This window comes from Pongo abelii, chromosome 21 (assembly GCF_028885655.2).
Source record: "Pongo abelii isolate AG06213 chromosome 21, NHGRI_mPonAbe1-v2.0_pri, whole genome shotgun sequence".
In the NCBI taxonomy this organism is placed as follows: Eukaryota; Metazoa; Chordata; class Mammalia; order Primates; family Hominidae; genus Pongo; species Pongo abelii.
This window is the reverse complement of record NC_072006.2, coordinates 41,948,408-41,973,380: the sequence shown is the minus strand read 5'-3', so window position 1 is coordinate 41,973,380 and position 24,973 is coordinate 41,948,408. Positions and strand designations below refer to the sequence as shown.

General features: G+C 38.7%; 1 protein-coding gene across 2 annotated transcripts in view; it reads right to left on the bottom strand.

The window, feature by feature from the left end:
* Positions 1-24,973, bottom strand: part of CTNNBL1 (catenin beta like 1) — a 180,390-nt gene that overhangs the window by 68,923 nt on the left and 86,494 nt on the right. For both annotated transcript variants that reach the window (XM_002830285.4, XM_054541781.1), the window contains exon 11: positions 2,388-2,569. In XM_002830285.4, the coding sequence (XP_002830331.1) occupies positions 2,388-2,569 (182 nt within the window). The remainder of the gene's footprint in view (positions 1-2,387; positions 2,570-24,973) is intronic.

The window sequence follows — 24,973 nt, the reverse complement described above, 5'->3', positions numbered from 1 at the left end:
ACAGGCCAGGAAAAAAAAAAAACAAAAACTAAGGATTAAGGACAACTAAAAGATAGCCAGGCAGACAGGTTGGAGAAAAATCACTGCACATGGAGGGAAGAACATGCTGGAAGCCCGGGGGCAGGAATGAGCTGGGCATGCCCACCAGTATTCCTGATGGTCTGAGGCCACTGTGCTCTAGCTTAGCACACAAATCTGGCCCACTTACGTGAGAAGGGCTGGCACACAGAGGCCAATGAAGAGCACAGTCTTACCCAGAGGACAGGACAAAGAAACCCTGCACAGTGTGCACTGCTCTGCTCTGTCTCCATTCTCACTCTGCCATTCATGGCCGAAGGCCGGTTTGTAGGAGTGGCAGCAGCTGGCAGGGGTGGCAGGAGTGGAGGGCTGTGCTTTCTTCTTGGGGTTCACTTCTGCTCTCTGGGTGCTGGTTCACTCAGGATGCAGAGCTCATCCTCCCCAGCCATTACAGCCCATACATGCCTTCTAGGAGACGTCTTACCAAGCCATTGCCCTCACTAACATAATGTTATCACATTCTTAATGCGGGTACTCTAAAGCAAATGTACTGTTAACAGCCACGCCACCGGGCACATTTTTCAGAAGAAAAGCAGCTGCTCACTGAATCTGTCACTTCCTCCTCTTCTAAGTGCCATGCCCACAGAGCAGGAGCCTGCTAAGGGCTGTTTTCCTTCACACTCTCTTCCAGCACACTCAAGATGCAGCCTCAGGTCTCTCAGTGGAACCCAGCAGGTCCGCCACAGCATCCACCCTGAGGAGCTTCCTGGCTCACAGGCAACCCTGACAACCAGGGCTTATTCCTGAGAATCTGAAGGTGTGGCTATCAGAGCTTCTAGTTCACTAGTCCACTTCCCTCATCTTACAGACCAGAAAGGAAAATGCAGTGAAGGGAAGTTAAGGCAAGGTTCCAAAGTCGCACACCTAGTTAGTTGTAGAACCCACAGCTCGGTTGCCTTCCCAGTTCATCTCCTCTAAAAAAGAAAACAAGGATGCCACCAAGACTTCATAGGTTGTGAGTTTTAAATATGATAGCAAATAGTGCAGCCGGGCCAGGAAAGTGGCAGGCTTTCACTAAATGGTGACTGTCTGAAAAGTTTACCTCCTAGACCTCCAGGACCCCCACCATTCCCTCTCCCAGGGACTCATTTTGCTGAATTTTCAGTGGGGAAAAATCTAGCACGGGGTTAACATATTTATAGCTAGTGTTTGGTCAAAATGAGTTAAACTGAAGTCTCTACTTGTTCTCAGGTCTCTAGGCCACAGTATTTGCAAGGCCAGCTCCTCCTTTGCTCCAGCCAGATTTCCTGTTGTCTCTGGAGAGTTGATTTGATAGAGAAGATATCACTGAAGATAACCACTGAAGGTAGGTCACACCACCTTCCCTTTAGCCACTCCAAGTTGGGAGAGACTAAGCCAAGTCAATTGGAAAAGAGAGAGGCGTGAGTTCTCAAACTTTCGTCTATGAGGATGAGGAATGCAAAAGATCCTGCAGATACCCATGCCAATTCCACCAAGCACTGACAAAAAAAAAAAAAAAAAAAAAAAAAAAAAGCCTCCTAATCCATGGGACGAACATTGCTTCTGAGAAGACAGCCAAATGAGCCAGTCAAGCTCAGCTTCTCCTCCTCTCTCAACACACTACCTCCCCACTCCTCTCCACCCGCTCCCCACACTTTAAAATAACCATCCAACCATGTAAATTCCCTGGTGCAAGTGTCTGCCAGCCTCCAGCAGAACTGTCAATGCTCATAAATCCCTGGCCTTCCAGATTGCACTGTGGCTATTCATCGGGGAGAGGGCTGCAGCAGGCCACTAGACAACAGCAGGAAGAGACTGGCCTAGCAGTAACTACTCTGGTTACAGCGTCGCAATTCATGGCAGCATTTTGCTGGGAGTGTGCACCATCAGGGAGGAGAAACATAAAAAGGGGAATCTGGGCTATAAATAGTTTATTTCGGCAATTCCTGATGTTGGCTGAATCATACTTCAGTACAGAAATACATGAAAGCACCACTCTGGAGGTGACATGTGTTGCCACCTCATTACTCTTTTCAAAAGGGTCTTCCATCAGAGAGACACCTCGCTACAAATTATAGTGAAGAAAACAAAACCCTCACACACAGACTTATTAATAGTCCAGAAGGAAACGGAACGACCAGGATTCAAACAAGCAGAGGACTGGTGCAACAAAGGCTGTCAGTGACCTGGGGTCTCTTTTTCATTCATGAAAAATAAGAAAATAGTAAGAAAAAGGTAGCACTCTTCCTTTCTATCCCCCAAACACGTCAGAATTTTTCAAAGTAGTTCACATTTCCCTGTTTCTCCTAATGCACCTAAATTAGGCTGACTCCTCCAGTGAACCCTACCTTCATGCTCCTTCTCAGTGGTTCCCACTTTCTTGATCTTCCTGGGAGATTTCATAAAGAGGGGAAAGATGGTTCGTAAGCCAAGAATGTCAACAAACTTATGGCAGTTGTCTGTGCCTTCGGGACCAATCATGGCATGGTCCAGCACTTTCAGGGCACTGCTCCTGGAGATCTTCTTTTCCCTGTGGACAAAAGAGGTTTCAGATAAGGTATTTCATGGGGAAATTATAGTTCTTAAAAAAAAAAAAAAGGATATTTGCTGCCTACACATTATATATCTAAATGGAAATATTACGTACTTGTTAACAATTAGGAGAAGATGTCTACAATAGGGTGGACAAATTCTTACAGTCAGAATGATAAACACAAAGGGCAATACTCAAAATTCTTTATGAAGCATTACCACAATTACACATGAAAAATTTACATTAAAAATGACTGGAAAGAAAGAGATTAAAATTATAAGAGATTATTTCAGAGTGTTGAGATTATAGACATTTCGTTATTCTTTTTTCTTTCTTTTTAACAGCTTTATTGAGACAATTCACATACTATACAATTTCTACCATTTAAAATGTGCAACTCAATGGGCTTTAGAATATTCACAGATATGTCAGCTACCACCACAGTCAATTATAAAACATTTTCATTACCCTGAGAAGAAACTACATACTCTTATCACCCCCTACCCTCTTCATCCCATCCTGGCCCTAAGCAACCACTGATCTACGTTCTGTCTTATAGATTTGCCTATTCTAGACATTTCATGTAAGTAGATACCATATATTATGTGTTCTCTTATGACTGGCTTCTTTCACTTGGCAATGTTTTCAAGGTTCATCCACGTTGTAGCATGTATTAGTACTTCATTCCTTTTTATTGCTGAATAACACATGCCACAGTTGGTCCATTTATCAGTTGAAGGACACTTGGTTTGTTTCCACCCTTTGGCTATTATGAATAATGCTGCTATCAACATTGTTTCCTTAGTTTCATTTTTGGATTGCTCATTGCAAGTGTATAGAAATACAACTGGTTTTATTTCCTGCAACCTTGCTAAACTCGTTTGCTAGTTCTAATAATCTTTTAGTAGATTCCTTAGGATTTTCTATATACATTATGTTATCTGCAAACAGAGTTGTACTTCTTCCTTTCTAATATAGATGCTTCTTATTTCATTTTATTGCCTAATCGCCCTGGCTAGAACCTCCAGGACAATGCCCAATAGCAGTGATGAGGGTGAAAATCCTAGTCCTTGTCTTAGGGGGAAAACATCCACTCTTTCACCATGAAGTATGATGTTAGTTATGGGTTTTTTGTAGAAGCGCATTATCAATGGTTGAAGAAGTTCTCTTCTATTCCTAGTTAAACTATTGGTATGAAAGAATGCTGGGTTGTGTCAGATGCTTTGATGCTTTTTCTGCATCTTATTTTTCCTTTTTCTATATCTCGGTTTCTCATTTTTCCATAATGAACATATAGAATTAAAAAAGATAAACTATTTTCAAGAAAAAATAAAGGTGTTTTTCCCTCTTGAAGCAAAAGGTCATAGAATAATAGTGCCACTGGCTGATGTTCTTGCAGATACTTCCCTAGGGAGCATAATTTTTCTACAATCTTAAATTATTTTTTTAAATACTCCGAAGTAGAGAGAAGCAAGTCAGTCATTTCCTATCTTGCTACAGCTGGTAAATAAACCAGCCAAACCAATATGCAATATTTACTGGGCACCTACTTAGCACTGTGGTAGACACAAGAGAAAACAGTAAGAAATGGGTTCTGCTTCCAAAAAAAAAAGCTAAATCTGGGGAGACCAAAGTAATATGAAAGGATCAGAGAAAAGTATAAATCAGCATATAATTTTCCCCATGTATTATTCAATCTACAAATATTTACTGGATAACTCTCACATGATTGGGAAAGATTGCGTCCCAGTTCTCAAGCAATTTACATTCTCACCGCAGGAGACAAAGAGAAATTGAGATACCTGATAATGGTTAATGTCAAGGAAGTAAAACAAGGCCATGTGAAGGAATGATTGGCGTGGATCTCTTAGATTCAGTTATTAAGGAAAGCCTCCTAAGGAGTAACATTGTGTTGAGAACTGAGTGATAAGACGAATCAGTCATGTAAATTTTAGGGGCAAAACAACATTCAAGACAGGAGGAACAGCAAGCACAGAGGTCCTGAAATAGAAATGAGCTCTAGACAGGCGACTGGTGTGTTTGAGGTACACCAAGCAGCAGAATGTTCCTAGCTTCGATCAGGGAGGGAAACATGGGCTGTATCGAAGGCCACAAGAAGGCATCCAAGTGAAGAAGTTATTCTAGGAGTAAAGCGGATGCAATTCAACATGTTGGTTCTGAGATTGTCATGTGTTACATTAAAGTGAGAGAGACAAATTACACGTATTTGGGAGAGTGTGGGGGAAGAATAATATATATGTAAATATTTAAAATAAATGAACAAATAACTAAGTAACAAAATAATAAGTACAGTGGGCACACAAGCAGCGAATACTTTAGTTAGAGGAAGGAGACAGTTTCTGAAGAGATTCCAGTCTGTCAAAAAAGCAAAATAAACGGCCACCAGATTCCACCATCAGGAAGCCACTAGCAACCTTCCAGAAAGCAGTGGTAGGGCAGAAGTGCAGTGAAAAGTAAAAGCAGATGAGAAAGTAAGAGGGGTGAGTGTAGGTTACGCCTTAGTAAAGCCTGGAGGAGGAACCCCAAGAGAGGGAAGTCGGGTCAAGATTTTTTTAAACTACTATTTTTAAGAAAAGCCAATGATGATGAGGAGACCAAAGATAAACAAGGGAGAAATAAACAGCTGGAGAGAGGTGACTGGTCTTGCAAGAGAAGGCAGTACTCATCAAAAACAGGGTAATAACCCGGAGCCTTTCATCCAATTTCTCGTGTGAAAGCCAAAGAAAAGGAATCAGAAATAATATCCCCTTTGGACAGTCTTTTGTAGACACAACACTATTAAAACACTGCACTATTAAAGTGCTACTGGTCAAAAAAAGAGTGCTATCCTGGGTCAGACTAGCCAGTCAGGACTGGATCCCAATAGTGGAAGAAAGGAGAGTAGGTACAAAGCTTGCTGACAGTGCCCCTTGGAGCTACAGGCCATCCTGGTTTACTTAAAGACTGTTCCACTGAAAGTAACACATCCCAGACTTTTCAATCCTGGGCAAAGAGAGAGCGCTGGCCATCCTACTTCATGCTAACCTATTCCTATCTTTATTTCCCTTGTGGATCAATCAAACAATACAAAGATTCACAAATGCCCATCAACCCAACTACTGAGTTTCAAAGAAAAAAAGGCATATACTATTGAGCATATGTCTTTATGCAACAGACATTATGCTAGCTGCTAGGAATTATAAGGTCCTTGTCTTTAAGCAATTTAAGAAGAGGTAAATAAAAATGCTTTCGAAAGTCTGAAGCAATGGAAATTAAGTCCAAGATGATGAGAAGAGGAGATAATTTGCCTTGGGAGAAGTCAGTGAAAGTGTCAAATGGCAGGTGACTTCTGCACTGAGTCTAAGGAATGAATATTTCCCAGGCAGAGAAGGAAGAGCAAGGGCACTTTTGGGAGTGGTGGGTGTACAGCATGTGCAAAGGTGTGTGCAGCCTGTAGGAGCGCGCCAGCCAGGGAACTAGAGGTAGTTCCGAATGGCCAGTGGCGGAAGATGACTGAGGAGAGGCGGCGAGGAACACAGTCATGACAGGCTCCACACGTGCTGTCAGGGAACCCAGGCTCCATCCTGTAGATGTCGAGAAGGCATGAGAATTTCAAACAAGGGAGGGCCCTGGACAGATACATTTTAGAAGGCTTAATCCGGCAGCAGTGTGAAGAAGGGACGGGAATGACAGCGCTTGGGGTAAGGGAGGACTGTTAGGAAACTCTGGCAACAACAAAAATGAGAAATGACCGAAGGTTCTGACTATGGCGATGGTATGAAAAAGGCCTATTTGAGAGAAGCATGAAATCTTAAATATGAGGAGCCAGGTAAGCAAGCCTCCAAATTCAGTAAGAAGGGATTTTTTATATTAAGATGAAAATTCTAACAGAAACTTGTTTTCACTGCAGCTGGACTTTAGCATCTTACAAGCTTGAATTTATAAAGGTCATGACTAGGGCAGATAATCATGTGAGCCAAATTTAGGAAATTGAGATATAATATCTGTATTGTTTAGTCACTCAGGAAAAGGCCTCTTGAAATGAATGGCAGTCATAAAATAGGGCATCTTCAGTTACCATTCAGCATACGCTCAAACCATTTCACAAATAACACAGAACTGTTTGAAATGCAATTCAAAAGACTCTGGTGTAGCCAAGCCTCTCTTTTTTTTCCTGCCTAAGCAAATTCAACAAACAAAAGATTTTAAAAGTAAAATCCTTCTTCAGGTAGGTAGTGTAAGACACGTTTAGAGGGGGCAGTAATTGCATATTGATCACCATTTAGGCAAGCAGCATGGAGGTGAACTTTGGAATATTCACTGGGCTTGAGTTCAGGCTTTTAGCAATCAATAGCTGTTTGGCCTGACTTTCTTGGGTTGACTTTATTTGAAATATTTATTCTACTGGAGGACAAGTAGTTTATCTTAGTCTTGTCTGGGTTCATCAGGCTGTCGATCACGCCAGGACCAATGTGAATGCTAGCCTCTATAAAACTGGGGGATTGTGGGAAATGGTGGAGAGTCATCCACTGCTCCCTATTCTGCTAACAGCCTTCTGATGTGGGAGAAAACGTTTTCTGTTGTAGTTTTAATTAGCTTATTCTTCTTTATTGTGCAAAAACACTTTTGCTATAAACACAGATTCTGAGTATGATTTTCTTTGTTCATTTGTTCCCTCATCAAATATTTATGAGGTACCTAGCAGGTGCCAGATATTAAGTCCAGGATGCAGAGACAAGGCACAGCTCATTGCTCCCAAGGTGTCTGGTCCACAGGGGAGACAGACATGCAGAGAATGGGCAGACTGAGAAAAGCTAAGTCCTACAGTGGAGGTATATACAAAGCAGAGTGAACGCAGGAAGGAGGGCTGACCATGTCTGAGTCAGAAAGGACTCACAAAAGAGATGATGCCTGAACCAAGCTTCAGGGGATGTTTTTCTTGGATACACAAAGAGGGAGAGGGTATTTCACGCAGAAGGAAACAAGAGCACATGCAAAGACAGGCGTTAAGCATGGGACATTTAGGGAAGTGGAGCATGGTACTGCTAGAATATAAAGAGTAAGAAGAGGGGCAGCAGCAAAACAGAAGACAGGCTGACTTTTGTGTATAAGAAAGATTATGTTTGCCACAGTGTGTTGGACAGTAATGGGGATGGGGGAGCAGAAGGAAGAGAGAAACAATATTAGAGGCAGAAAGACTGGTAAGAAAGGTGGGGGTGCAAAGGGTTGAGTTCTGATTGAACCTGAGATGCCTGTGGAACACGGCAGTGATGTCCAGCTTGAACTTTTATGTCTGAAGCCCAATAATGAAGTCACCAATAGGGAAAATTTTGAAAGAGTCATCAAATCTATGTGCAGTAATTAATCCATGGTGTGAGTAAGATTACCCTAGGAGGGTACAGAAAGTATTCAGAACAGAAGACTAGGACCTTGAAGGAAACTTATTTGAAGGACAAATGAAAGAGGTAAAATCCTCTCCTTTCCCGGACAAGGGAGACTGAATAATTAAAAAAAAAAAAAAAAAAAAAAGCAACAAGGTGTTCTTTAAAATATTCTGTGAACCATAAACTAATCCTGGCAAGAAATACGGATAATGCCACATGAGATCATATTTTCTTTGCTTTACAATGTGCATGATAAAGTTCACTTACATTAGAGTCTGAAATATAAGATCACTTTACAGGATCCAGGATTTCTATGAATTAGACAGTAAGATCAATAGGACCACAGCCAGAGGGTGGGGTGGGTGGAAAAAGAAAAACAGAAACAAAAAATAAATAAATAATAAATACGACCACAGGCAATTTCAAGTTACTAATATGGTATCACTAAATGCAGTGATAGGAAGAGATGTGCACCATCAGCTCTCATGAACCTATATGAGCCGGCTCCAACACATCACCACTCATATCACCCCCACCGCCCACCACAGACCTCACACTTGGCCATGTGACTGTGCACAGCCAATAAACCGTGAATGTAAGTAACATGTGCACTTCAGAGAAGTTTTAAGATTTATTGCATCATGCGGTCTCTTCCCTCTACCATGAGACAGGCATGTACCATGAAGCACTGCTCCTTCAGCCTAAGTCCTGAAATAAAGAAGGTGTAGAGCTGAGCTTCTGATGGCCAGTGATGAATGAACCATAAGTGAAAAATAAACACCTGTCATTGAAAGTCCTTGAAATTGTGGGCTTGTTATTCCAACAAATAACCATGTTATGACTGAGGCCTGATATGTGATAGAGCAAAGCTGCTAAATATAAGATCAATACACAAAAGTTAATTGCATTACTATCCACCAGGAATAAAGAATAAGAAAATGTAGTTTAAAAAGTGTCATATACTGCTGGACTTCCACTCTGGGCCAAAATGGGGTAACAAGGACTGGATTTACATCCTCCCTAACCCTGAAAGTTTAAAAAAAAAAAAAAAAGATGAACAAAACAATGGTTTTTAGACACTTGACATCAGGAGGATAACACATGCAATGAGCCCAGCTGACTGCCTGGAGAGTTTCTAGGCCTCGGAGAAAGGAGGAGACAGAGCTAGGAGTCCGGGCAGACCAATGCGGCTAGAGTTCACAGGGCAGAGGAGCACAGCAGGGAGCTGCACGGGGATCTGCAGAGGCCCCTTCTAGTCTCCAGTACTGACAAGTGCAAGCATGTGAGGAAATTAATCACTGCTGCAGAGAGAAGCTGCCTAAGAGAAGTAGGAAAAGACAATCCCAGAGCTCACAGAGGGCCAGGAATAGTTTGTATTCCCATCAATTACGGTAGAAAAATCTTATTAATTCACAGTGCACCTGGCGGAGTATTAAGATGGGTAGTGCTTCAGTAGTGAGGCATTATTAGCCATACACTAATCTGGTCCTGCCTAACAGAGCTTAAAAGTAAGTCTGAAAAGAACCAAACTATTTCCAAGTAACTTTATATCTTACAACAAAGCTCCAGAATATTTACAGAAATACGCCTCCAAAAAAAAAAAAAATTCAACATCTCACAAGGTAAAATTCACAATATTTGAATTTCCATAAAAAATTACTAGGGATTCAAAGAAGGAACATATGACCCACAGAGAGGAGAAAAAAAACATCAGTAAAAATAACAGGTGACAGAATTAGAAGACAAAGAAAGTAAAAGCATAATTATAACTACAATTGATACGTAAAATGAAGAAGGTCAAGAAAAGCTTCAGCGTGTTAACTAAAAACATAGAAGAAAAGACCAAACTGAGCAGCTACAGAAGAAAAATACAGTAGATGAGATTAACACCGCAGAAGAAACGAAAGACTGAGCTTGAAGACATAATGACAGAAACTGTCCAAAATAAAACACAAAGAAAAAAGAATACAGGAAAAAATGAACAAATCATCAGTGAACTGTGGTTGGAAAATTTCAAATAGCCTAATATACATGGAATCATATTTTATAATACACAATTTATAATTATATCATAAACATATTATTATACTCCCTTAAACGTGGATAGGGGCAGGAAAAATGTTTGAAAACTACAACCGTCCAACCTGCACAACATGGCAAAACCGTATTTCTACTAAAAATACTTTTTTAAAATTAGCTGGGCACAGTGCTGCATGCCTGTGTAGTCCCAGCTACTTGGAAGGCTGAGGTGGGAGGATCATTTGCACCCAAGAGGTAGAGGAGGAGGCAGAGGCTTCAGTGAGCTGAGACTGCATCACTGCACGCCAGCCTAGGCAACAGAGCGGGACCTTGTCTCAAAAAAAAAAAAAAAAAAATTATAACTGAAAAATTTCCACCTGTGATGAAAACTATAAACCCAGAAACCCAAGAAGCTCAACAAACCTCAAACACCAGAGACGTGAAAAAAACTACAGCAAGGCACATCATAAACTCAAAATCAATGATAAAGAGAACATCCTAAAAACAGCCAGAAAAAAGGGACAAATTACAAATAGAGTAACACATATATGAATGATGCGAGACTTCTCATCGAAAACCAAGAAAGCCAGATGCCAGTGGAGCAACTGAGAGTATTGAAAGGAAAAAAACAAAAAAAACTCCCAGAAAAACCCTATCAACTTAGAAAGCTATACCTGGTGAAAATATATTTCAAAGATGAAGGCAGTCAGGCATGGTGGCTCACGCCTGTAATCCCAGCACTTTGGGAGACTGAGGCAGGAAGATCACTTGAGGCCAGGAGTTCAAGACCGCCCTGGCCAACATGGCGAGACCCCGTCTCTACTTAAAGTACAAAAAAAAAAAAAAAAAAAATTAGCCAGGCGTGGTGGTGGGTACCCGTAATCCCAGCTACTCAAGAAGTTGAGGTAGAAGAATCGCTTGAACCTGGGAGGAAGAGGTTGTAGTGAGCCAAGATCGCACCACCACACTCCAGCTTGAGTGACAGAGCGAGACTATCTCAAAAAAACACAAACAAAAAGCAAAAACAAATAGCCAGGGGTGGTGGTGCATGCCTGTAATCCCAGCTACTCAAGAGGTTGAGGCCCAGGAATCGCTTGAACCCGGGAGGTGGAGGTTGCAGTGAGCTGAGATTGTGCCACTGCACTCCAGCCTGGGTGACAGAGCAAGACTGTGTCTCAAAAGAAAAGAAAAGAAAAAGATGAAGGCAAATATTTTTTCAGTCATACACAGCTAACAGAAGTCATCACCAACAGACCAGCACTACCAGAGATGTTAAAGGAAGTCATTTAGGCAGAAGGAAACTGACTCTGGATGGAAATCCGGATCTACACAAAGGAATGAAGAGCAAGGAAAATGGCAAATAAGTGGGTGAATATAAAAGACTTTTTCTCTTCATTTTCAAAAATCTCTTTTAAAAAGATAATTGACAATTTGGCCGGGTGTGGTGGCTCATGCCTGTAATCCCAGCAGTTTGGGAGGCCAAGGCAGGTGGATCACAAGGTCACGAGTTCAAGACCAGCCTGGCCAACATGGTGAAACCCTGTCTCTACTAAAAATACAAAAATTAGCTGGGTGTGGTGGTGCACGCCTGTAGTCCCAGCTACTTGGGAGGCTGAGGCAGGAGAATCGCTTGAACCCTGAAGGTAGAGGTTGCAGTGAGCTGAGATCACGCCACTGCACTCCAGCCTGGGCAACAGAGTGAGACTCTGTCTCAAAAAAAAAAAAAAAAAAAAAAAGATAACTGACCACTTGACCACTTAAACAAAAATAACAACAATGTATAACAGGGCTAATAACATTTTGAAATAAAAATGTATGACAAAAGAAGCATAAAAACCTGGAGAGAGAAATAGAAGTTCACTCCTATAAGGTTTTACCCCCTAGGTGTGTGCATGCACTTCTGGTGCCTCTTTTTGGATTAGGGTCCCATTCTTATGGCCTCATTTAACCTTAATTACCTTCTTAAAGGCCCTATCTCCAAATTCAACGAATGAATTTTGGTGGGGAGAGGGTCACAGTTTAGTTCACAACAGAAGGTAAAAGATACCATTCATTAGCATTAATTCAGAGAAAGCTGTAGTGGCTATGTTAATATAAAACAAAGTAGATTTCAGATCAAAGAGCATTACTAGGGATAAAGAAAGTTATTTTCATAATAATAAAAAGGGTCGATTAAACAAAAGAACATATAATCCTAAAAGTTTAAGTGGCTAAAAGAATTCAAAATACATGAAGCAAAAGCTGATAGAACTGAAAGGAAAAATAGACATATCCAGAATTATATAGTCAGAGGTTTCAATAGTCTTCTCTCAATAATCGATAGAATAAGACAGGAAATCTGTAAGAATATAGACGATTTGAACAACATGATCAGCAACTTAACCTGTTTGACATTTATAAAGCATTCCACCCAACAACAGCGAATACATATTCAAGTATACAACATTTAGCAACATAAGAATGTATTCTGGGCCAAAAACAAGTCTTAATGGATTTTGAAAGGTTCAAATCAAAGTATGTTCTCTGACCACAATGAATGGTATGAAAGTAGAAATCAGTAACAGAAAGATACTCAGAAAATTCCCAAATACTTGGAAACTAAACAACATACATCTAAATAACTAATTGGTCAAAGATGGATCAGTAGAGAAATTAGTATTTTGAACTGAATAAAGATAAAAATACAGCATATCAAAATCTATATGACACAGCTAAAGTAGCAATTAGAGGGAAATTTATAGCAGTAAACACCTACAGGTTGAGTATCCCTTATCCGAAATGCTTGGAACAAGTAGTGTTCCAAATTTTGATTTTTTTTCCAGTTTTGCAATATTTGCACTATACTGGTTGAGCACCCCTAATCAGAAAATCTAAAATTCAAAATGCTCCAACGAGCATTTCCTTTGAAGATCATGTTGATGTTCAAAAAGTTTCAGATTTTGGAACAGTTTGTAGGAAAAAGAATAGCAAATTAAACACCCAGTAATGTAAAGAAAAGAAATAATGAAGATTAAAAGCCCAGCATCATGGTGCGTTCCTATAGTCCCAGCTACTTAGGAGGCTGAGGCAGGAGGATCTTTTGAGCCCAGGAGTTAGAGGTCAGCCTGGGCAATGTAGCGAGAACCCATCTCAAACACACACACACAAATACACACACAAACACACAGAGAGAAATAGAGGGAAAAAAAAAATACTGACCACAGCAGAAATCACTGAAATCGGAAACAGAAAAACAATGAAAACAAAAACTGATATTTTGAGATCAATAAAACCGATAAACCTCTAGCCACACTGATCAGAAAAAAAAGGCACAGATTACCAACATCAAAAATAAGAAAGAGCAGATCAAATACAGATTCTACTGATTTTAAAAGGATAATAAGAGAATATTTATGAACATCTTTTTGCCAGTAAGTTTGACAACAGATAAAATGAATAAATGTCTTCAATGACACCAATAGAAAAAGACTACTGGAACAAATAAAAAATTATACTTCATCAAAACTGAAAAATTTTCAAAAGAGTGTTATGAAAAGCAAGACATGAACTGGGAGAAAATATCTGTAAAACGTGTAGGTCTTACATGTTATAAATCAGTGTTCCCCAACCTTTTTGGCACCAGGGACCAGTTTAGTGGAAGACAGTTTTTCCACAGGGTCAGGAGGATGAAACTGTTCCATCTCAGATTATAAGGCATTAGATTCTCATAAGGGGTGCACAACTTAGATCCCTCGCACGCGCAGTTCACAATGGGATTTGCACTCCTATGAGAATCTAATGCCACTGCTGACCTTATAGGAGGCAGAGCTCAGGCAGTAATGCTCACTCACCTGCCGCTCACCTTCTGCTGTGCATTCTGGGGGTGAGGGGGTAAACTCTGATATAAATCATATAATATATAAAGAACTATTAAAATTCAATAAGACAAATAACCCCTTACCCCCAAAATGGGCAAAAGATTTGAAGAGATACCACCAAAAAAGATATATGGATGGCAAATTTGGACATGAAAGACACCTGACATCATTAGTCATGAGGGAAAAGCAAATTAAAACTATAGCTAAAACAAAAAAGACTGACTATACTGCTCCATGTGGAGCAACTGGAACTCTCACACACTGCTGTGGAATTTTAAAATGCTATAACCATTTTGTAAACAGTACGGCAGTGCCTTAAAAAGTTAACTGTATACCTAACATATGACCCAGCAATTTAACTAAGTATTTACCTAAGAGCAATTTAAAATGTCTGCCCAAAGATCTGCACATGAATGCTCACTGCAGAATTATTCATAAGAGCAAAAAACTGAAAACCCAAATATCCTTCAACAAGTGAATAAACAAACTGCAATATATCCATATAATGGAATGCTACTCAGCGGTGAAAAAGGAACTAAGCATTGATACACAACATGGATGAATCTCAAAATAATTACAGTGAGTGAAATAGGTCAGACCAAAAAAAGAACATACTGTATGACTCCATTTACATAAAATTCTAGAAAATTCAAACTAATACATAATGGACAGAAGGCAAATCAATGGTTGCTTGAAGACACTGAGGTAGGGGGAGAGGATTACAAAGGGGCACAAAGAAACATTTGGGTGTGACAAATATGTTCACTGTCATGCTTGCAGAGGGGGTATGATGGGTCTATACATATTGCAAAACTCGCCACATTGTATACTTTAAATATGTGCAATTTAAACTACACTGGAATGATGAATAACTATGAGGTCTGATGGCAGGGCTCAGATAGGCCTTACACCACTTCCTGCCAGGTAATCTTGATTCAGTTTATCTACCTTCTTTGCCACAGCACTTTCCCATTTATTAAAAGGTAACGCCAGCCTGGAGGACTGTTGGAAGGATTACTTTGTGTTTTGGAGTATTTTTCTGGTTCCTAGAGAACAGGTGCAAACTACCATTATCCATCTAAGGGAGAATGGTAATATTAAGCTTGAAGAGGAAAGAGAATGCTCCTTGTTAGACAAACAAGCAAGATCTGCGTGTGCAGCTTGGAACACAACCTGTATACAGCCCCATCAAGAAGCACAGCTGACTTCTAAAAGATTTCCATTATAATTTTGCTTTAGTACTTGAATCCTGGGAGACTGGAGGTTAGAAGAAAAGACTCTAGCTCTTGAAAAACTGTAAAGGATGACAAGAATAAAATGCAATATTGTTTGGACCTTCAGATGTTCATTAGGAACAAAAGCAAAGTAGAGTAAGGAAAAGAACAAGGGAATAAAAATCCAAAGTTCCCCAGGCTGGCCTATCTATATGCTTTGCCACAAGCTCACAGTACAGAATTGGGCCGGCAAAAACTTACTCTGCACATATTATACCATTGCCATTTTATTTGTTTTCTTTATCAGAATCATTTTTCTTTAGGGTAAGGAAAATCTTATTGAAAACCGTAGAACAACAACAACAACAACAACAACAACAACAAAAAACTGGTGGTTCCTGGAACAGATGTGGCTGTGTATCCTCCTATTTCTCTTTTTGCCTTTACAGTTAATAACCAAGATGGGTTCACTGTATTTATGCTACATAACCCAAAGCTGCATTTGTACACATCCCCTGGGATCACAGTGGTCTCTTCTCTTTCTAACTGGAACAGGGTTTTACAGCAGAAGTAATAACCTTCATGTCAACATTTTCAAGGAAACTGACAATATAATTCTTTTGTCTCCCACTGGCTCTGTTGCTCCCTACAGAACACTGAAGTATTCTGATACAAGGACATACTGTTAAAAAGTGCTTTGTGGTGGCAAGAAGCACATGATTTAGAGTGCAGGCTATAATTAAACCTGATATATTGGAATCTTCTATTTGTAGCAACCATCTTACCAAAGAGAGGTATCCGTAACGAAGAAACGGAAGTGGCAAACCAGTTTCCCTCCATGGACAATGAGGGCACTGTTACAGTTCCATCCTCATTTCCTGACTACTTCTAAAATGGCCACCCCAGGTAAGTATAATTTTGTCTTATTTTTGTGGATTGGAACCTCTGAATCTGATCACTTTGTCAAATAGCACAATAAATTGTAACTTTTCTGAATTTTATTTTACTCTCAAACATCACAGACTATAAAACTACCACTTGGTTCATGTTCATATGTTAATTCTTCTACTGCTCGCCAAAGACCATCCAAACATCCTTACTGTAACCTAACTGTTGACTATCAAACTGAAAGAAGGAGGCTGAGCTGCCCAATGCACAAAGGAGCATTTCCTTCTACATCAGAGACTCTGGTCCTCTCCGCCTTTCAGTACACAGTTGTCCACTGCTTGAGAGGTTCTGCGTCTTCCACCCTTACCTCATCTTCTCTTTTCATTTATCAAAACACTAATGTGAGCAAATGAGAAATTCCTTTTCTTTTTTTGGTTCTTGTACTCTAGGATGGCTACCCGTTGCTTTCTTCACAGCACGAGTTCCACTTTTAAACATCACCTCAACAATCTTTTCTTCTTTTCCAAGATGTCTTCATCTGTCCTTTGGCAAAGACAGAAAAACAAGAAAGCTTTTCTTCTTATTGATTCTGTCAAGCACTGTGAAATCCAGACAGTCTGAACACAGGAATGGAGAAAAGTCACCTGGGTGACAGGGAAAACTAGAGGAGAGAAGGCTGTGAGGTAAGGGCGAGTAGGTATTAGTGCTTCACAAACAGCTCCTGGAAATGAAAGCTCAGAGACTACAAATCTGCATGAAGGACTTCTTAGAACCTTGAGAAGACAGGTGGTAAGAACTGAAAACCTAATATAACCCTAAATACCTGGGAGGATAACGGAAGAAGAGAGTTGAAAGGCAAAGGAGAATAAGCTCATTTGTGGAGCTTGCGCAGCTTCTGTTCTGAAGCCCAGCATGGGCACAGGCCAAACAGGGCAGCGAGCCCAGGACTCGAGTGGACTCCTAGCCTCCCCTGAGCCTCAAGGTCAGGATTACAACCACACTATGGCCCGTTTTGCGCTTTCCATGCACGAAAAATTTGACAGGGAAAACAGAACTAAATATGCTCAGGCAAGAGACTGAATTCTCGGCAACAGGCTTTTTAACTCCTCTTTCTTCGGGTCTATGAACAGGGTTTGCCAAAAAATTCCTCGGGCCAATGATCCTAAACAGCACAATGTTTCTCATTAATTTAGAAAATTAAGAAACCAAACACAGAAAACCAAAGGTGTATCTTTTGCTAGATACTGGAGATACAAAGAGGAAGAAGACTCTGTCTCTACTCTAAAAAGTATTACAGTACAATTGAAGACACAGGCATACAACTTACCATGCATGGCGCAGAAAGTGCTCCGACAGAGGCAGCAAAGGATGCTAGCACCCAACCTTCAAAACTTAGGGGTGGGGATGTGAGGACAGATGTGGGGGAAGTGACATGGAAGAAAATGGCTGCTTAGAGAAGTTTAAGCCTAAACATCAAAAGTGAGTCATCAAAATAATAATAATAACAAAATGTGTCAAGGGATCCAAAATAGTTCGGTTTAGAGAGTGGAATGTAAATGTGCAGAAAGGAAAGAATGAAAGATGGCAGTAGGAGGATGAGGCAGAGGCCAGATCTTGAAGGGACTAGAAACAATTTCAAACGTTCATAGACAAAGAAATAAAGCCACATTTCTAAAAAACTAAAGGTAATCACTAATAGAAAGAATAGTATTTTCCAAATCTCCAAAGAAGAAGGAAAATAATGGAAGTGAAAAAAAGATAAGACAAAACAATAAAACAACCAAGGAAACCATAAAACAAACAGGAAAAGGGCTAAACATAATTACAATGAAATCAAATAGTTAAATTCATCTACTGAAAGACAAACTTTCACACTGGATTAAAAAACACAGTTATGTGTCTTTAACAAGAGTTACATGTAACACGAAATGACTTAAAAAGTAAAGGTGTGTGGCAGCAGGTGCCTATAGTCTCAGCTACTTGGAAGGATCATCATATCCCAAGACTTCAATGCTGTAGTGCACTGTGATTGCCTCCTGTGAATAGCCACTGCACTTCGGCCTGGCCAATATAGTGGAATCCTGTCTCTTAAAAAAAAAAAAATGCTAAAGATATGGGAAGGATCAGAAGAAACAGAAAAAAAAAAAATCCACAACCATAGTTAGAGACTAAACAAATTAGGGGATAAAAAGGACAGAAAAGAACGCAATATGTTTACAAAGTTGATTTATGTTATAATTATAGTACTTTATACCCTAGAAACACAAATTCTATTCAAATGTTCACGGAATATTTATAAAAACTATCCAAGTATAAGGCCACAAACAAAATCTCAAATTCAGAAATGTATTTTACAGCCTCTATTTTCTGTTAATGTAATAAGAAAATAAGACTTAATCACTTGGGAATAGAGAATAAAACTAAGCAATACTAACAGGAAATTTTTTAACCTGAAATGTTTTTATTTTTAAATAAGAGAATTATTTTTTAAAGCATGAAGCATTTAACTCACAAACTTGGAAAAAGGTCAACAGAATAAATGAAAAAGTAGAAAAAAAGAATTAAAGGCGGGGGAAAGGTACACAAATATACAAAATGCTATAAGGATTGTAGACCACAAAATAAAAAAAATATATATATATATATGCACACATATATGCATATTTATATCACACATATATGCATATATATATATGTACACACACACATGCATATTTATATCAAAATCAAGAGTTGGTTCTCTAAAAAAAGATGCCCTCCAAAAAAACAAATCCAATTGGCGCCAGCTCAGTCGCAATACAGTAAAGCATCAGGTAGATTTCTAAGGTTCCCAACTCCAGGCTCTGGCTCTCAGATGGCATCTCTAGAGCTGCCCAGGGCTGGGGGGAACTTGCTGTCCTGAAGGGAAGAACACAAGCCTGGCTGGACTTGCCACCTGTCGACTGTAGAGCCTTTGGGCCATGAATGAACACAGGCAGCAGCCAGGCAGTGGTGAATGTGAGCCTTGGGTGAAACCAAGTGTTGTGCTGGCTTCAGGAATGACCCAGCACAGTCCCAGTGGTGGCCACAGTGGTGCTTGCTTGTGTCACCCCTCCCCTAGCACCAGGCAGCTCAGCATAGAGAGAGAGAGAGAGACTCCATGTGTTTGGCGAAAAGTCAGAGAAGAGAACAAGAGTTTCTGCCCAGTAATCCAGGGAATTCTCTTCGATTTTACCCAACACCACCAAGGTGGTACCTCTGCAAGTCTACAAGAGCCAGAGCATTACTGAGCTTGGGGTGTCCCCTAATGCAGACACAGCTGCAGTGACCAAAGACTTAAATCACAACACCCAAGACTCTCTAAATACCTGGAAAGCCTTCCCAAGAAGGATGAATACAAACAAGCCCAGACTGCAAAGACTATAATAAATATCTAACTCTTCAATGCCCAGACACTGACAAAGATCCATAAGCATCAAGACCGTCCAAGAAAACATGACCTCACCAAATGAACTAAATAAGAGACCAGTGAACAATGCCAGCAAGACAAAGATATGTGAGCTTTCAGATAAAAAATTCAAAATAGCTGTTTTGAGGAAGCTTTATGAAATTTGAGATAACACAGAAGGAACGCAGAATCCTATTAAATTTTACGGATACTGAAATAGTTAAAAAGAATCAAGCAGAAAAATGCAACATACTGAAGAATGCATCAGAGTCTCTTAACAGCAGAATTGACAAAGGAGAAGAAAGAATTAGTAAGCTTGAAGACAGGCTATTTGAAAATACAGTCAAAGAAAAAAGAAAAAAAGAATAAGAAAGAATGAAGCACATTTACAAGATCCAGACAATAGCCTCAAAAGAGCAAATCAAATAGTTATTGGCTTTAAAGAGGAGCTAGAGATATTGGGGTAGAAAGTCTACTCCAAGGGATAATCAGAGAGAACTTCCCAAACTTAGAGAAAGATATCAATATTCAAGAACAAAAGGTTACAGAACCCCACCAAGCAGATTTAACCCAAAGAAGACTACTTCAAGGCATTTAATAACCAAACTCCCAAATGTCAAGGACAAACAAAGGATCCTAAAAGCAGCAAGAGAAAAGAAATAATATATACAATGGAGTTCCAATATGTCTGGCAGCAGACTTCTCAGTGGAAACCTTATAGGCCAGGGAAGAGTGGCATGACATATTTAAAGGGGAAGAGTGGCATAACATATTTAAAGTGTTGAAGGAACTATATTTTACCCTAGAATAGTATACCCAGTGAAAATATCCTTCAAACATGAGGGAGAAATAAAGACTTTCCCAAACAAAAGCTGAGGGATTTCATCAATATCAGACCCATCCTACAAGAAATGCTAAAGGTAGTTTTTCAATCTGAAAGAGAAGGATGCCAATGAGCAATAAGAAATCATCTGAAGGTACAAAACTCACTGGTAACCATAAGTACACAGAAAAACACAGAATATTATAACACTGTAATTGTGGTGTATAAACTACGCATACCTTGAGCAGAAAGACTAAAAGAAGAACCTATTAAAACAATTACAACAACTTTTCAAGACATAGACCATATAATAAGATATAAACAGAAACAACAGAAAGTTAAAAAGTGGAGGGGTGAAGTTAAAGTGTAGAGCTTTTATTCGTTTTCTTTGTTGTCAGTTTGTTTCTGCAATCAGTGTTAAGCCTGTCATCAGTTTAAAATAATGGGTTATTAAATAGTATTTGCAAGTCTCATGGTAATGTCAAGTCAAGAGACTTGCAACAGATACACAAACAATAAAATGCAAGAAATTAAAACATACCATATGAGAAAATCACCTTCACGAAGAGAAGGAAAGATCACAAAACAACCAGAAAACAAATAACAAAATGGCAGGAGTAAGTCCTTACTTATCAATAATAATGTGGAATATAAATGGACGAAACTCTCCAATCACAAGATATAGAGTGGCTGAATGGATTAAAAAAATGGGACTCAACAATCCATTGCCTACAAGAAACACACTTCACCTATAAAGACACATATACGCTGAAAATAAAAGGATGGAAAAAGATATTCTATGCAAATGAAAACCAAAGAAAAGCAAGAGGAACTGGACTTAAATCAGACAAAATAGATAGCAAGACAAAAACTAGACAAAGAGACAAAGAAGGTCATTATATAATGGTAAAGAGGCCCATTCAGCAAAACAATATAACAATTGTAAATATATATGCACCCAACACTGGAGCACCCAGATAGATAAAGCAAATATTATTAGAGCTAAAGGGAGAGATAGATCCCAATAAAATAAAAGCTGGAGACTTCAACACCCCACTTTCAGCACTGGATCAAACATCCAGACAGAAAATCAACAAACATCAAACTTCATCTGTACTACAGACTAAATGGACTTAATAGATATTGACAAACCATACCATCCAAAAGCTGCAGAATACACATTCTTCTCCTTAGCACATGGGTCATTCTCAAGAATAGTTCATATGTTAGGCCACAAAATAATTCTTTAAAAATTCAAGAAAATTGAAATTCTATCAAGTATCTTCTCTGACCACAATGGAAAAAAACTAGAAATCAATAACAAGAGGAATTCCAGAAACTATTCAAACATAGAAATTAAACAACATGCTCTTGAATAACCAGTGGGTCAATGAAGAAATTAAGAAAGAAATTAAAACAGTCTGAAGCAAATGAAAATGGAAACACAACATACCAAAATTTATGGGATAGAGCAAGAGCAGTATTAAGAGGAAAGTTTATAGCAATAAGCACCTACAACAAAAAAGTAGAAAAACTTCAGATAAACAACCTAACAATACATCTTAAAGAATTAGAAAAGAGCAAACCAAACCCATAATTAGTAGACGAAGAGAAATAATAAAGATCAGAGCAGAAATAAATGAAACAAACAAAAAAAGATACAAAAGATCAACAAAATGAAAAGTTAGGTTTCAAAAGATGAACAAAATCAATAAACCTTTAGCCAGACTAAGAAAAAAAGAGAGAAGATCAAATAAATAAAAATGGAAATGAAAAAGGAGGCATTTGGCCAGGTGCAATGGCTCACACATGTAATTCCAGCACTTTGGGAGGCCAAGAAAGGTGGATAGCTTGAGCTCAGGAGTTCAAGATCAGCCTGGGCAACACGGTGAAATCCCGTCTCTGACAAAAATATTTTTTAAAAATTAGCCGGGCCTGGCGGCATGCAAGGGAACTTTTGGGAGTGATAAAAAAAGGATCTGTATATATATCATCCTATATGGAAGACACTGTGTAGCTACTGAGCATCTGAAATGTGGCTATTGTAACGGAGAAAGTAAATTTTAAATACAATTTAAATAAATTTAAGTTTAAAATTCAAAAATTGATACTGGACTTATTGGAAAATGTTTAAGTATTTTTAGTATGAGTATTAGTATGAGTATTTAGTATAAGTATTTAGTATTAAGTATTTTAAGTATGAGAATCTATGTTTTCAACTCTAAATTTTATGAAATCTAAGTACAAATCAAGTATTCTGATGAAAATTTAGCATCTGAATTGGGATGTAAATGTAAAATGTTCACTGGATTTTGAAAACTTAGTCTCAAAAAAATGAATGTGAAATGGCTTACTAATAATTTTGTCATATTGATTACATGTTGAAATAATTTTTGACTTACTGTGTTAAATAAAATATATTATTAAAATTATTTTTGTTTCTTTTAACCCTTTAAATGTGGTAGCTACTACAAAATGTAAAATTACCTATCTCACATTACATTTCGACTGGATAGTGCTGTTCTACATCTTCACTGTGGTGGTGGAAACATCTGTCAAAACTGTACACTTAAAATGCGTATATTTTGTTGTATAGAAATTATGCCTCAATAAAGTAGATAAAAATATTAAATTGGTAGTGAATATATGCTTGTGTGTGTGTGCACATATGTGTGGGAAGGAGGGCATATGTAGGAAGGAGGGAGTATGTATCAATGAGTATCTTGTTTGTAATCTTTCTTCACCAATAATCAGAAAGGAAAGAAAATTCACTGAGTATATACATGCAAAAGTAACTGTGTTCCTGAAGCGTCACCATATTAAATTATATTATAGTTATTTAATGTGTGCATCCCTCACTAGCCTTTGAGCTTCTTGGGGGCAGGAACCCTGTTTTGTTCATCTCTGTATAAACCTAGCACTTAACATAGAAAGTTAACATAGTACCTTAGCAGTGTTTTACAACTGTAGAATTCTCCCAGATACTTTATATAGTTTAATTCTGTCAAAATCCCTGTAAATTTGGTATTATTAGTGCCGGTTTTCAGATGAAAAACTGAGAGTGAGAAGGTCACAAAGGTTAAAGTAACTCACCAAATATCCAGAGCTAGTAAGTAAAAGAGCATGTTCCAAACCCGCACTTACAAGTCCCAGGCCCATTCTTCCACCCTGCTCCATACTGCCACCTCTCCACATGGGCATTTCACAACTGTCTGATGAATGACTGAGTCAAAGTAAAGATTTGTATTTAGGGGCAATGGAACCACAGAAACTTTCCTGAACTTCTAGTGTTACAGCTTCATAGTCTTGAATAGGCTCTCTCTAGACAAAGAACCACCTGGCAGCTCTTACTAGAAGATCACAAAGGATGACTATAGAATGGAAAAAAAAATCCATCCCAATTAAGCTTTCCATTTGGGAGTCTGAAGAAAAATAACACAGAACAAAGAGTATGGGAAAGAGAAAAAAGGAAATGCTGAATCTGCTAATATAGTTAATTAATGCAAAAGAATGAATGTAACAGCAACTTCAGCATTCAAAAATGAAAAGTTAGGAGATCTAGAGAGGTACAGTTTCTAAGTTTTTTGGAGCTCTCCTTTAATTAGCCTCCCTGAATCTCAGCATTCCTGTTTGAATAATCCATATTTCTGGTTATTTATTCAGCTCCCCACTGCTATGCAATACCAAGCCATATGCTGCAGAAATGTTATCACTTCATATTTGCACTCAGCCATCCAAAGACACTGGCAATTCAGACCTTTAAGAAGCTTAAGGAAAAGTCCCTTCAGAACATTATGTTAAGGTTAGAAGACCCAAGAAGCCAAATGCATCTTCTATTTATGCTATGTACTTGAGAGAAGGTGGGTCATTTCAACAAAAGGACAAGCAATTAGAAGGGTAAGGGAGATAAACAAAAGACTCAAGAGAGTAAAGCTAGCAAAAATCAGCTAAACACAAAAGGCCTCTAAGTAATTTCTCATGCTCCTCTCTGCACTTTAAAAAAAAAATTGTTTTTAAAAGCAATTCCTCAAAGGAAGACTTTTGGTCAATGCAAGGTCTGGTATGCACTGGACAAATGAAGAGGTCTACTGTGCCTCCAGCCCTCCAGAAGCCTTTTAAAGATATTTTAGAAATATACACAGTAAGCCATCACTTAACATCACAGATAGACTTGGAAATGGCAACTTTAAGTAAAACGGGATATAGCAGGTCAGATCCTCCAATAACACCGTTATAACAATGATCAGAAAAACTGGTTTCATTATACATCATTTCGCTTAAAGTTGTGGTTTCCAAGAATGTTACTGATGATGTTAAGTGAGGACTTACTGTACCTGGATAATCATAACATCATTTTAAACACAAAAATGGTCACTGTAGAATTTGTTATAACGGCAAAACATTGGAAATATCCTCAATGCCAACAACAGAAGAATACTAAGTAAGCTACAGTCCCTTAGAGGCCATGATGCAGTTACTGAAAACTCTCATGAAGATTATTCACAGCATGGGAAACAGCATGTTATGTTTGAAATGTAGCAATATAGAAAATCGTATGTGTGGCAGGCTTAAAAAGTTGTTAAAAATTACAGAAAAAAAGACTAGAAGAAAATACATACCCAAAGACAGGCTGTGTTTAGCTCACAGAACTGTTTTCCTAACTTTGTGGAGATAGAAATTCTGTCTCAGGTATTTCTGTGTATGCCCAGCATTTAACATAGTACCTTGTCAATGTTTTAACAGCAGTTTTGTACATTAGTATTCTCAATTCTATTTAACAAATGTATAT